General features: G+C 38.8%; 1 protein-coding gene across 7 annotated transcripts in view; it reads left to right on the top strand.

Annotated features, from left to right (window-relative positions):
- Positions 1 to 13468, top strand: part of LOC110836907 (dipeptidyl peptidase 4) — a 230144-nt gene that overhangs the window by 155509 nt on the left and 61167 nt on the right. Inside the window, exon 1 of one of the 7 annotated variants that reach the window (XM_087348680.1) lies at positions 5410 to 5564. The exons of the other annotated variants lie outside the window; for them this stretch is intronic. Coding sequence (XP_087204806.1) covers positions 5532 to 5564 — 33 coding nt within the window. The 5' untranslated portion in view covers positions 5410 to 5531. Of the gene's footprint in view, positions 1 to 5409; positions 5565 to 13468 lie in introns of those variants that run through there. 7 annotated transcript variants of the gene reach the window in all.

The following is a 13468-nucleotide window of genomic DNA, read 5'->3' as shown; positions in this document are numbered from 1 at the left end:
AGAAAGACGCGGGCAAACGTCCATGACTTGAGTGGGATTCGAACCCACTGTCCCAATGTCCGAGTGCACGAGGCCCACTCCTCAGACCGCGTGGAGTAGTAGAAGAAAGAGAAGTATTTTCTATTAATTATGTAAAGAACGGGACGGAAAGATTAAAATATCGGTATACCAAACTATAATATTTTATTTGTTGCTTTGTATGTGTGTGAAACGTGGGCTTTTACCCTGATGAAAAGTATGGATCTGGAGTATTTGCGAATAGGGTTCTCATAATGATATTTGGAAACAAATGACAGAAATAAGTAGAATTGTAAAGAAGTCTGTATTGGGAAACTTCATAATTTGTATTCCTCGCCAGTTGGTTTTATGGTGATCAAATCAAGGAGCTTGTAATGACTGGGCTGTGTAGCACACATGTTAGATGCTATAAACCTGCAATATTCGATACTTGGGAATAAATGCGAGGCTAATATTAATATCGATATTATATAGGTTGTGGATTTGATTCTAATTGCGTGTGTTTGTGAACGCAGTAATGAAACTTTGGGTTTCATACAAGGCGGGGATTTCTCGACATGTTGATCGGCTATCAGCGAATTTTAGTTCTATAAGATGGAACACTGCGTCCAGTTTGTGTTCATCTGTTGTGACCCGTTCAACTTGTTTCTCGGCGATAAGCTTGTACTACCGTAATTGTGCAACTTAGCATGGTAATCTTATAAATTTGTTCTTTTAATTGAGTCGTAGCGTGTAAGTTTTTATCTATGGCAGAGTTTCCCAAACTTTTATACCTTGCGCCCCCTTAAAACATTTCATAAATTTTACGCCCCCCTTCCAGAACAAGTGCAAGCAAACAGATTTGACATACAAATTAGCTATGAGTATACATTTTTTATAATTTAGTATATATTATTCAATACATTTAATTTAAAAAACTGTAATAAAATATACGCTTCATACCTGGATTAGTGGGATGGATGTGGTTGCTTCTGTGAACATAACTTATACCAAGGTTGAAGTTTTGAAATGACCGCTCTAAGGTCGTTTTCCAGGTTCATCGTTTAACGATACTTTGTTTTGATGGCTGCCACTGCTGAACTGCCTCAATCAAGCAAAGGATGTTAAAAATGTTTCTCCATATTTCGTTAAAAAAGTTTTTCATACAAACAACACGCCCCTCCACGGGGGGGGGGGGGGGGGCACACTTTGGGAACCTCTGATCTATGGAATCCGCAAGGCTGTGGTTTGTAGCCTCATTATATACAGGTGAATCATCATTCTTAGATTGCAGAACATGTCGGACCGCTAGCTGTTGGCCGTTCACACAGGCGCAAAATTTAAGATGTGCTGAACGTAGGCCTAGTAAATAACTGGTAACGCTCCTCACAAATGTCACGCCACTGAATGCTATATAATTCCGTAGTCAGTACTTTAAATGGAGCATGACACACGTTCACTCAGCTGTGTAGGGTAGGAAGTGTGTCTGCCTTTTCGACGCGACATACCCCCTTCTTGCTCATAGATTCAGCTGCTTGTCTCCCGGCCTCGACATCCCAACACCAGTGAGTGATCCAGCGCATGACGGTTATGACTTTGTTCTTTGTTGTTTTATTGCAGTTTCCTTGTATCTTCTGAACTTCTTGCTACAACACAAAAATCACAGACCATCTTTATAGAGAATCAACGACTGCCATTAGTTGTGGTGGATATTTCCGCCTCCGTTAGCACACATTTGTGCCGAAGCAAATGGGCGTTTCATTCCTTTTAGAGGGTAATAATGATAACCAGACCGTAAATTGTTCCAGAACTTGGACCCGACAAGGACTGTGCATATAAATGGCGGTATTTCAGAAACATTTATTTTCTGCGCAGGAGTTGCAAATAAGTTCAATAAGATGAAGTTAGACACAAGTGTTTCATAACATTGTTGGATGTGCAAGAAAAATTAGTCAACACAAGTATAATAGTAACAGAAATGGCTCTCATAATTGCCCAATGTGAAATGTAGATAGCTCTAGACGCATGTGCAGTTTTTTTAGTTGAACCCAGAAACTTCTGTTCTAAAGCACTTTGAGTTGTTTTGAAATTCATGTGGCATGAATGGAACTCAAACTATTCTGTGTCTTGTTAATAGCCATATTAAGACAAGTATGGAGAATGTAATTTATGATAAATTAGCTTTCACGTGTGCTAAGACTAATGAAACAGAATCCTTGTGAAATTAAAATTTGCTCCCGTAGTCAAAAGAATTATCTGTCTTTTATAGAACTGCAAGGTTTATTATCGTGTCCACAACGAACACGATTGTGAGTCAGTTTCATCGATTTTGTATTCTAACATACAAGCACCTTAAGCCCAATCTTAATGCTGTCTTTCCATATCTTTCAAGTGAAATTTCAAAGAGGGTTCTTCACAAAAATTCTCTGTATGTTTCTTGTCTCTCCCAGCTTAACGTGACCTTCTAGAATTCACGATCTACACAAAGTACAGAGTTTCTCAATATGTACAACAACCTAGATTGTTCCTGTACTTGAGCCTTGCTAGATTGGAATGTTCCTTTAACACGTAGTTTTCAGACATCTGTAATGTACGTTCTTCCTTCACAGTAAGGGCCTGTGTTTCACACCCATGCAATTACTTCCTGACTCACTTTCTTACTCTCAAATTAAAACGCATCTCATATCTCACTCGTCCAGAAATTATTTTGCGATTTTCAACACCCGTCCCGATGCCTGTCTCTTTTTATCTCGGCACTACCAGCATCCTTCTTTCGTTCTGCCTTGCCTTCTTGTTTCCTGGGGCATCCTATTTCATTCCACAGGTAACAGCAATAACGAGTAGGCTATGCCTTGCATTCTGAGTCTTAGATATGACACTGGCAGTCTTGAGTGCGACGTTCCGTTGTTTCATGAAGTCTTTTCAGGACAGGAAGTTAGCCTGATGTAAACCATTTCCAATCCCCCCATGTAATTTTAAACTCGCAGTGCTGATAAGTGCCTGCAATTCGGTCTTATGCTCCCTTCGCGGCTTCCTTCCCTTTGTTTCTTGTCTGTCTTACTCCCTTTATGAGCTCGTTTTATGAATATGTAAATAGGTTTCTTCTTAAGAGGTAAACGGAAATTTGGGTATAAGAAACAACCGAAATAATGAAATTTCATCAGACTTCAGAGATTCGGAATTATCCTTATTTCGATACTGTTCTATATAATCCTCCTATTATTCAATTATGAAAGTTTGAATGAACTTTTTATGGAACGGATTAACCGTCGGCGAATTGTCTTAAAAATGTTGATTTTACGAAAGCTCTGCCCTCATTAAAATTTTCAGAAAAGTACGTGTCGATTCTATCTCACAAGATATTTGATATGTTGATATTAATAGTTGTAGAAAATTAATAAGTATGGTACTGAATGCTTTCCATTGGCAGAGCGCTTACATATTATTTATTAAAAATTAATAACTTCGCTTAAATGGGAACACACGCACATACTATGGCGATCTCATAATACTATTTTGAATGAAAATTGTAATTGGGCTAAAAATTGTTTGTTCCCGAATATAATCGTTCTTTCAGAGTATCTAATGCTGATATTTTAACAATACTGCATGCTGTTTTTTGTACACGGAGAAGCTGATTATGGCCAGCTCTCCACATCGAAATTCCGAAACTATTGGTTATTTGTGCTTACGACCAAACTCCCTTCATGCCGACAATAACATGCGCATGCGCAGAACCGGAACAGCCGCTGCTTCAAGAGGTTATCGTACATTGTTTGTGTTCTTGTGATCAAAATTCTTCCGACAGAGGACACCAGGCGTCTCTGCTCGCTGTGTATGATGGCCAATCTACCGATATTCTCAGCAAGTCGGTCGTTAATTATTATTATTATTATTATTATTATTATTTATTATTGACTGCAAATGGGTTTTTACCCGGTGGCAGTGACCTACAATAAGACACAAAACAATAAGACACAACAGAACAATGAGACACAACAAAACAATGAGACAACAAAACAATAAGACACAACAAAAACAATAAGACACAACAAAAACAATAAGACACAACAAAAACAATAAGACACAACAAAACAACACATCCCACTCAAAATAAAACAACTGACACACAATACAAAAACTCACATCCACTAATTAATCACAATACTTAGAGTAGAATATAATGTTAATATTATTTTATACGGCTGTATTCGAATGTAGCGGGATATTTTAGTTACAGGTCTATTTATTGGTAAGTTTCAAAACTTCTAGAAGTCGAGGCAGTGGTATATTAGCAAACCTAACAGTCCTTACCTCCGCATCTAGTAGCTACTAATTTATAAACACCAATATATTTAATAGTTGTAGAATAATTCATCAGAATGGACCCTGCAAAAGATTCCTCCTTTTGCGAACCTTATCAGATCTGGACAACTGTAAAGGCCGGCATAATAAATAGACAGTAACATACCACAACTGTGTAGAGTGAATTTGTGAGATGAAAGAATATTATGTCCCGTTTAAAACTTTTAAAAAAGATTATATATCAGCGTCCAAATTTACTTGCATGCACGAAAGTAGTGATGGCTGGTTGTAACCTCCTTGTGTTTTAGAGTGGTTTTGTTCTGGGCTTTCTTATTAATGTGTTGACATGAATGTTTCAAGATTCAGCACCGGTGATATAAACACCCATTATTAAGCCTTCTACTAAAGCAATGTAATGTAACCCATATCAAAACAATTTACTTTCTTAAGATAGTTGTACTGTAGTCGGGGCGAACCTGTGCGCTCCACGTCCGGAAAATAGAAGTGAATGAAATTTGATGCGGAAGTTGTGCTATTTTAAGCGATCTCAATACCGCACTTTTTAATATCATATGAGCGGTGATAACGAAATGACAGATGAGGAAAATCGTGAGGTAGACATTTAAGTAAATCGATTTGGTGGCTAAAGGGGAACTATCAAACAAGGCGGATTTAATTCCTTTAGACGTAAGTTGTAAGGATCGCGTGGGGATATTGTGTGTTTTCTGTTACGGAATATACTTTCCGAACTACTTGTAGTTAGGCCTCCATTAGGCCTAAATACATAATATTTCTCTCAATTCTCAAATATTATGTATTCGCATCTTTTTAATAAAGTATGAATATTTAAAATTACAGACCGCATACTCAGTTTTTCTTTTTTTTAAATTAGTAATGAACTTTAATGAACTTTCTTGTTGAATTTTAAAAGCCCCTATAAGTTTCTGTGGCGACCAGCACTGTACATAAATTATGATAGATAGCATGTGTTCTACTTATGATAATTCTAGGACAATATTTCCCACGACTGCGTGTGCGCAGTATCTGACTTATACGTCATTATACCAACAGCAATTCGCATTTTATTGGCATTTATTGGTTTCAGGGAACAGGAAGTGTGATTCATAAGTTGTCCGGCACGGGCCAGTAACTGAACGGTCTCATACTATTGTATGTTTAATTGCGTACTTCAGGAATGCGGACGTGAGCTGAAGTTTTAGTAGAACACAATGAGCATCAGTGAAGATTCCGACGATGAAACAGTAAGTTTCTCACTCATGTTAATTTAGAGAAATGTCTTTGTAATTGTTGGTCACCATTCCAGATTCTCTGCTGTTCGATGTATAAAAGGGGGGGGGGGAGAAACATTTTAAACGCTTTGATGTTATGTTCCCCGAATACGAAGTTTACAGCATACGTTGAGCATTTATTTATTGGAAGGGTTATATTAGGACAAGAAGGAAATTGTTAAAAGTAATAATATATCCAGCATTTGTTAATGTGATAATTTTAAAATGTGATATGGTTGCCACAAGTAAATAGAGAATTGCCCACTGGAATTAAAGCAGAAAATGCAAAACATATTTTTAAGTAATTTGAGTCTTTTATATGTATAGTCTTTTCTCGCAAATTATGAAAGACAAGAGTTTTGTAAATATTTTCAGCCTCCCTGTGGCTGATGCTAAAAACTTCTCTCTTTTTGAATAAAAATGTTCTTGGATATTATCTATCGTCTAGTAAATATAAAACGTAAAACGACGTTTCGGAGATGGGACTCTATCTCCGTCCCATCTCCGAAACGTCGTTTTACGTTTTATATTTACTAGACGATGGATAATATCCAAGAAAATTTGTATTCAATTGACTCTTCACCATCGTCAAGAAGTTTTAGATTCTCTCTTTTTGCTGAATATGTTTCTCCCTTCCATTTTCTCCCTGACTCAATATTTTTAAAATAAATTTTTAAGCATCATGAGAATTTGGTAGACATTCTGTAACAGCCTGTTGAAAGAAAATCAGTTTTGTCTTTCATCATTTTCTTCTCCGAAAACACTCTTTATCATAACAAAGCACGTTAGACACGAAGTCTTGTATTCTCTACCAACATTTTGAAAACCGCAATTATTTTTCCCGAAACTATTACAGGCCTGATACATCAAAGACGGGGTATTTCGGTCGGTAAAGTTCTTACGGGCTGGAAGATTAGCATTCGGTTCCCGGCATAATCACGAACTACAATCTTCTCTACCACGTTTAGACCGAGTCTGGAGTTCAGGGGCGGCCTCCAGAGGGGTAACGTTTATGCCAAATTTCGTTTTAATCTATATCTAGTTTTAAAAGTCTGAAGGGGGGGACAGCATGGTAATCACTTAAGCCTTCCGAACTGAGTAACTGTGTGTGTGTGTGTGTGCGCGCGCGCGTGTTTTATTTTTATCTTTTAAAGAAACTGGTTTTATCCCTATGACGGTTTACTTTTAATTTAAACAAAGATAAGTGATTCACAGGGAACTAAATCAGCAACACGCTAATGTTTTTAATAGCAAGAAGTATTAAATTTGAGGCTTTCAAGGCAGTGAAGATGATGATCGTCTTTTGGGTTGTAACGACGTGTGGACTTGTACGTAGGTACCAATATTTCGGAGAAACATACTATCTCATGTTATCTCTGAAGTGGAGGCAGTATGCTCCTCCAAATCATTGGTAACGGCCTACCCGTCCACATGGAATTACAACTCAGAAGACCAACTTCAATAGTAGTGTAGGATATTTGATCGTATGTTACCATGTTTTTGTCTTATCTATAGGGCTATGTTATCTTTATATGGTTTAATAGTGGAAGATAACATTGTCATTTCAGTTCTCAGTATGAAGCCAAATTAATACGCAGTATTTATCGGCATGAATTCTTGGTATTTGTGTTCATTATTTACATAATTATAGTTCACATCCCAAGTTTGTCATAAAAGCAGTTCATATCACTTCGTTGAATTCAGTTCATTCCGTTGTAAATAAAACGAGCCTGTGTTCAGCTCATATACAACTAATCTATCTGCTTATGTAATCTATGGTTGCACCATACATTAATCAGAATGTCGGTTTATTATGACAGATTAACTGACGAAGACTCATTTAATATCGATTACCGGAGTTTATAAGGAGCATATTACGGTTTTCAGAACCCTGTGCCTGTCCTCATTCAATTACGAATGTTAATATTGTATAGAGCAAGACATCGATTTTCGCACAAAGCCGAATCGACGGCATGCCAGTAAGTTTCAACTCATTTATTACTTTCCAATTCCCTGTGTCGTGGTCGTGGAAAACTTTTACAGTTAGAAACACTGCCAGAATTCACAGTAGTTTTTTGACGTATTACATGGAGACAGAACTTTGCGAAGTCTCCCACTTTAATTATTTGTGTCAAATCGGGAAGTTTGTCATGGAATAAATACGTAGTCTATCCAAGTTAACCAAACTCTACATTCCACCCACACCATGTAACCTTAAACAACTACTTCACTTAATACAGCGTATTTAAATAACCTATGATACATTCAGTAAAATTAATAATTATAATTTATTATATAGTAATGTTTAAATGTCAGTATTATTTATTTGCGTATTCCTTCTCATAAATTTTGCCCTGAGGTCGTCCATGACAAAAACAGTTGAGTGCGTTATATTTTTACTGCTGAAATGAAAAGTGTAGGAAGAAAAATGCAGAGAATAAAGTTGATCTAACGAAACAATCGGGCACGCAGAGTTCATAGAACGGCTCCGTTCGGGGTGTTAATGGAAAGAGAGTTGGCAGCATATATATATATAGGGCTCACCCTCTTCGTTATTGCTTTGGATTTAAAGCTCACTGAACAAAATAAGACAATGTTGGGCCCAGCTGCCAGCATGGTGCATTTTAAGGTTAGGATGCATAAGAATTCGTGTTAAAAGTAATTGCTCTCTGCTTAATTCAATGGAGCAGAATTATCCTTGAAAAGCCAGTAGTCACTCAGATGATCAAGAAGTATGATTCTTTTGTGGAATGTGAAGATTATTAACGTGTTTGTTTATGTAAGCCAGCCAACGGTCCCCATTCTTGTAACCGCTCATCTGGAATTAGTTTGGTTTTGTTATTTGTCTCCGTGTGTTTCCAGTATGTCAAAATCTTTCTGTAAGATTTTAGCATCAACTGCAGAGAACAAGGAGGGACTTCAGCCCTAAGAGCTAGAAGTCGTGTTTAGGCCATCTGGTTAACATCCGATTTCGACTTCGCCTACGACAGACAAAGAAGTGTTTTTAGGAACAAGTGTGGAGGATCGTGGTGTGCGGTCCGTGAGAGGTCTCTCTCTGTCACGGGGGCGGGGGGTGCTTCGCACCAAGCCCGGGACCCAGGCGCCGAAGAAAATTAGGGTAGACACACTCTTGTTTTAAGTCGCGATAGCGAAGGTTCTAGGACATACTGGAAACTGTATATTGTATACAAATAAATAGTAGTGCCTTCCAACTTCAATCCGAATCATTATTGGCTGGTGTGATCAGCCGTTGTCACGACCTGAGACAAGAGCTACATCCCGACTAGCTAGCCCCTAACAATCCTACACCCTGATAAGGCAGCTGTTACGAGGCCACGAGCAGTGGACGGTTACATTCTGAAGAAGATGAATCCAGTTCACACGTTCGTCGCTTACGTCTTTAAGTTTCATCATAACATTATTCCCCATCTAAGCGTAGAGTTCTAAAATGGTTCTAAAATCGTTTGTATTTATTATCTGTCAAATGAGTTTTACGTGTCCCATCCATTGTATTCTCCTTGATTTTATAACCCAAAGATCAGAAGCAACAATTTTAACAAATGTGGTTTCATATCTAAGTAAAATTAGGAAAAATATTTAGAAATGGAGGCTCAAGAATTTAACTCTTAGAAGATAGGAAATTATAAATAAGAGCAAAGATTTGGAACGACCTGTTTTTGTCCTCAAGGAAAGCATGTCTGGCTTCCGTTAAAAAAATATCTGGGATGCTGATGCTTAAGAAACCATTTATGGTTTAATCTCGGGTAAAACGAAACCAATAAGTGTGCTGCTGAGTGGGCGACATAGTTATTGAACGTTGAAGATGTTGTTCATGGTAGACTGGTAGACTTTGGACTGTGTAGCTACCGCTTAGCTATATGCACATCAGTCCACGACAGCGCTGCGAATCAATTTCGTGCCTCGTGAAGTTGACGCGCAGTGGAGCAACCACTTGTGTATGACTCTATATCGAATGTCACCTATATCTGCAATCGATTGTTCTCGAATTCGTTTACAGTTGTATATCAAAACAAGAATCTTCCATATCGGACACTGGGAATTTGCCAAAATCAGTAATGCAACGCAGGGCGATCTCCCTGATGACAAGGGGAGTAGGCACCTCTGAAACGATAGTAAATTTCTACCAGACCACACGGCGTGACAACCAGTAGACGGCGAACTTCAAAATCGTTGCCGTGAGAACCTCAAATCTCACCGAATCCAATCGAATAACAATCTAGAAACATCGAACTTTCGAGAAACAGCTATATTTCACGAAATACAAGTCTGTTCTCTATGTTTATTTTTTAAGCAGGCTTGATAGATATGGGCACTAATATTAAGCGGAATTTAAGTAAAGACTCTATTTGAGTGTAATGGCTAGTTTTTCTTACAACTTTTAGAAGCTTATTTTCTTAACTGATTTTATACTTTATGTTGGTTAATGTTCTGTGTTAAAATGCGTTAGAGTTTGATGGCGAATATATCTGAAGGAATTACGCTGTTACTCAGAACTTGGTTCTCAAAAGTATACAAAGCTTTTTATTTATTTTTATTTTTTTCGAACTTTAGCATAGAGTTCCTGCATTAAACTGCTGAATACGTATGAGCGTTGTTCCTAAGTGAACACCAAAGAAACTGAACTCAGTTTGATTACTTTTTTATGTTGAGCAACTTTAAGATGCACGACACTGCTTTTAAAGCAAATGATACTCAGTTTTGGACACACAGAAACATATGTAACAATAAATTATCAGAGAATTTTTGTCTAGAAACTTAGAGAACACTTGTAAGACCTAAGGTGGATTGGAGGATAAAATTAAAATGAGGCTGAAGAAAATATAGTGGATTGGTGTAGACTAAATTATGAGGCTCAGTGGGCGTGTTGGTGGTGAACCTTCGGGTTCATAACACGATGGAATTTCTTCAATAATTGAGCGACTGTTATCTTCTTAAGAAGGACTCAGCTCGATGGAGTCAGTTAGTTAACAAGCGCGTGCCTTGATCATATTTTCTGATGGATTATTTGACGAGGATAATACAAGACGCAGGGATTATTTCTCTCTATGGCGTACAATCATGTTCCCACGTTCACTTATCCTACTGTCCAACAAGAACCGGTGGCTTCTTCTGCGAGAATAAATTGGCAGAGCCGTTCAGTTTACTCAATTATAATGTCGAGGTTAAGAATACGTGGAACTCTACCTCCGATCCCCTTATGTATCTGTGGCGTGATGTTTAATTAACTAAGGAGCGTGTTGATGTATTATTACTTCGCACATTTATTTCCCTGGAATGCTGTACCTTCCTTGATTTTTTCTTCTACTCATTAGTTTATTTTGCCTTTTTTTAAGCTATCATATATTTGAAGATTTCCGTCTTCTGGGTTGTTGCGCTGTGTAGTCTGGTCGATGTTTACCAACGTTTCAGAGGTCGTACTGCCTCCGTCATCAGGGCGATGAATATGAAGATTTCTGTCTTCTGGGTTGTTGCGCTGTGTAGTCTGGTCGATGTTTACCAACGTTTCGGAGGTGATACTGCCTCCGTCATCAGGGCGATGGAGTATGAAGATTTCTGTCTTCTGGGTTGTTGCGCTGTGTAGTCTGGTCGATGTTAACCAACGTTTTAGAGGTCGTACTGCCTCCGTCATCAGGGCGATGAGTACGAAGATCTCTGTCTTCTGGGTTGTTGCGCTGTGTAGTCTGGTAGATGTTTACCAACGTTTCAGAGGTCGTACTGCCTCCGTCATCAGGACGATGAGTACGAAGATCTCTGTCTTCTGGGTTGTTGCGCTGTGTAGTCTGGTCGATGTTTACCAACGTTTCAGAGGTCATACTGCCTCCGTAATCAGGGCGATGAATATGAAGATTTCTGTCTTCTGGGTTGTTGCACTGTTTATTCTGGTGGATGTTTACCAACGTTTCAGAGGTCATGCTGCCTCCGTCATCAGGGCGATTAATCGCTGATGACGGAGGCAGTATGGCCTCTGAAACGTTGGTTAACATCGACCAGACAACACAGCGCAACAACCCAGAAGACAGAAATCTTCATACTCATCGTTGTGAAAACATCAAATCTTATATCATATAGTTGTGCCTCGTATGGAAATGACGTCGGTTAATTTAAATATCATTACGCTCTAAGACCTAACCATATGTTAAAGACGCAGTTTTAGAACTTCCCTAAAGATGGCATTGGTGGGTTAGAGGATACTCTCACTATATCCAAGACAAAGTTTATCCCCTCCACCAACTGTTACCAAGGAAACCCCCGGAATGTTTCCAGCGAGCTGCGGGGGTAGAAAGGGCGGAATCCAACTTCAGATCAATATTTTAGTGGATAGTACTTGAATGTTGCTTGCGGGGGCGGTGCAAGAAGGGGGGCGCGTACCACTCACACAACAAATCTACGCAGTTTCATGGTGACAGTTGGTAGAGGAGGGCTGGTTAGTGAGTCTTTTCCGATAGGAAGGGAGGTGAGGGGCAAACGACATTGGTAAAGCTTCAGGGTATGGAAGAAGACACGGGGTGGATGGTATGAGAAAAGTTCAGAGGCTGTTAGAGATAAACTCTGTACTACGAACACTGCCTTGCGGGGGATGTGAATGGTGGGTTCGGCTTAAAACGTGTGATTTATGTCTTGAAGGTGTGCAAAACATAGCGACAGGGCAGAGTAATGTACTGTGTTTGTAGAACGATCAGTCCGAAATATATGATAGCATATGTAAGAAAAAAATCATGAATCTACAAACACTTATCCAGCTTCAGATAAGTGACATGCTGGCGTGGTTTAATTGAAGGATATATCAAGCTCAGGAAAAGAATTAACCTGATTCAGAGCAAGGAATGTCCAGAGAAGAGTGACTCACGATTCATTAAACTATACACAATAAGAATAGCTGCTATGTGTGTGCTTAATGTCCATATTAAATACACGTATCAGAATTTTTTCGCCGAACAGTAAACAATTAAGAATACCTCGTGTTCACCTACCCAACGTCGTCTACAGACACGTTTTTCGCTCTTGCCAAAACAAACATGCGAGATGAATGTAATGCGAATGAAATATGAACATTCAGGCACTTGCCTAAAACAGCCGTTAGCAAATCAGCAAGTTCACATTGCACTAACAGCCGTGTCTGCCCCCGGCTACGATAATGGAAATTAGAGACCGCTCCATTCTCCTATCCCATCATCTCTCCTCACTTTACCTTAATCGTCCTGCATTCAGGATTTTTACTCAAACACTTAACCCTACTGACGATAAACTTATACTACATGGACAAATGCTCTTGTACAACGGAATATGGTCTGCATATTGAGTCCCAGGAGCGGGCTACCTCTTTCATGATCTCCATGTCCTAAAGGTCTCATATCCTCGATACTCAGTTACATATTATATTTGATTATTGTTTTCTCAGCTACTGCATCACGAGAAATGAAGTAAATACAAGAGTTTGTATCACTTTTTTCCCGTGTCGAATGTCGCAGTCGACTGGTCAGCACTCTTAGTCGATATTCGTGAAGCCTCAGGTCCAAATCTCGGCCCGGAGATCGACTGTGCTGATTAAGATGTTTCGTAGTTTTAGTCCCTTCAGGCAAATTCTGGGATAACTGCAATTAGGCTACGGCCACATCCTTTCATATCCTTCTCAATTCATTATTCATTGATCAGTCTGTATTATCCGATGCCACGTAATATGAGGTACTGACAACATTTTTAAATATATTACAAAGTTTCTTTTGAATGGTAATGCCCCAAACCAACTGGGGAATGGAGCACGCATAGAAGACATGCGTACAGCTTTGGAAGATAGAAATATGAATTGATATTAGATTGGGGTTTAAAGAAATGGTTTGAGAGATGTGGAGTGGATT

The sequence above is a fragment of the Zootermopsis nevadensis genome, unplaced genomic scaffold, assembly GCF_977971745.1.
Source record: "Zootermopsis nevadensis isolate Lab colony 2312 unplaced genomic scaffold, Znev_1.0 Znev_ptg000013l, whole genome shotgun sequence".
Lineage (NCBI taxonomy): Eukaryota > Metazoa > Arthropoda > Insecta > Blattodea > Termopsidae > Zootermopsis > Zootermopsis nevadensis.
This window is presented reverse-complemented; position numbering and strand designations above follow the sequence as displayed.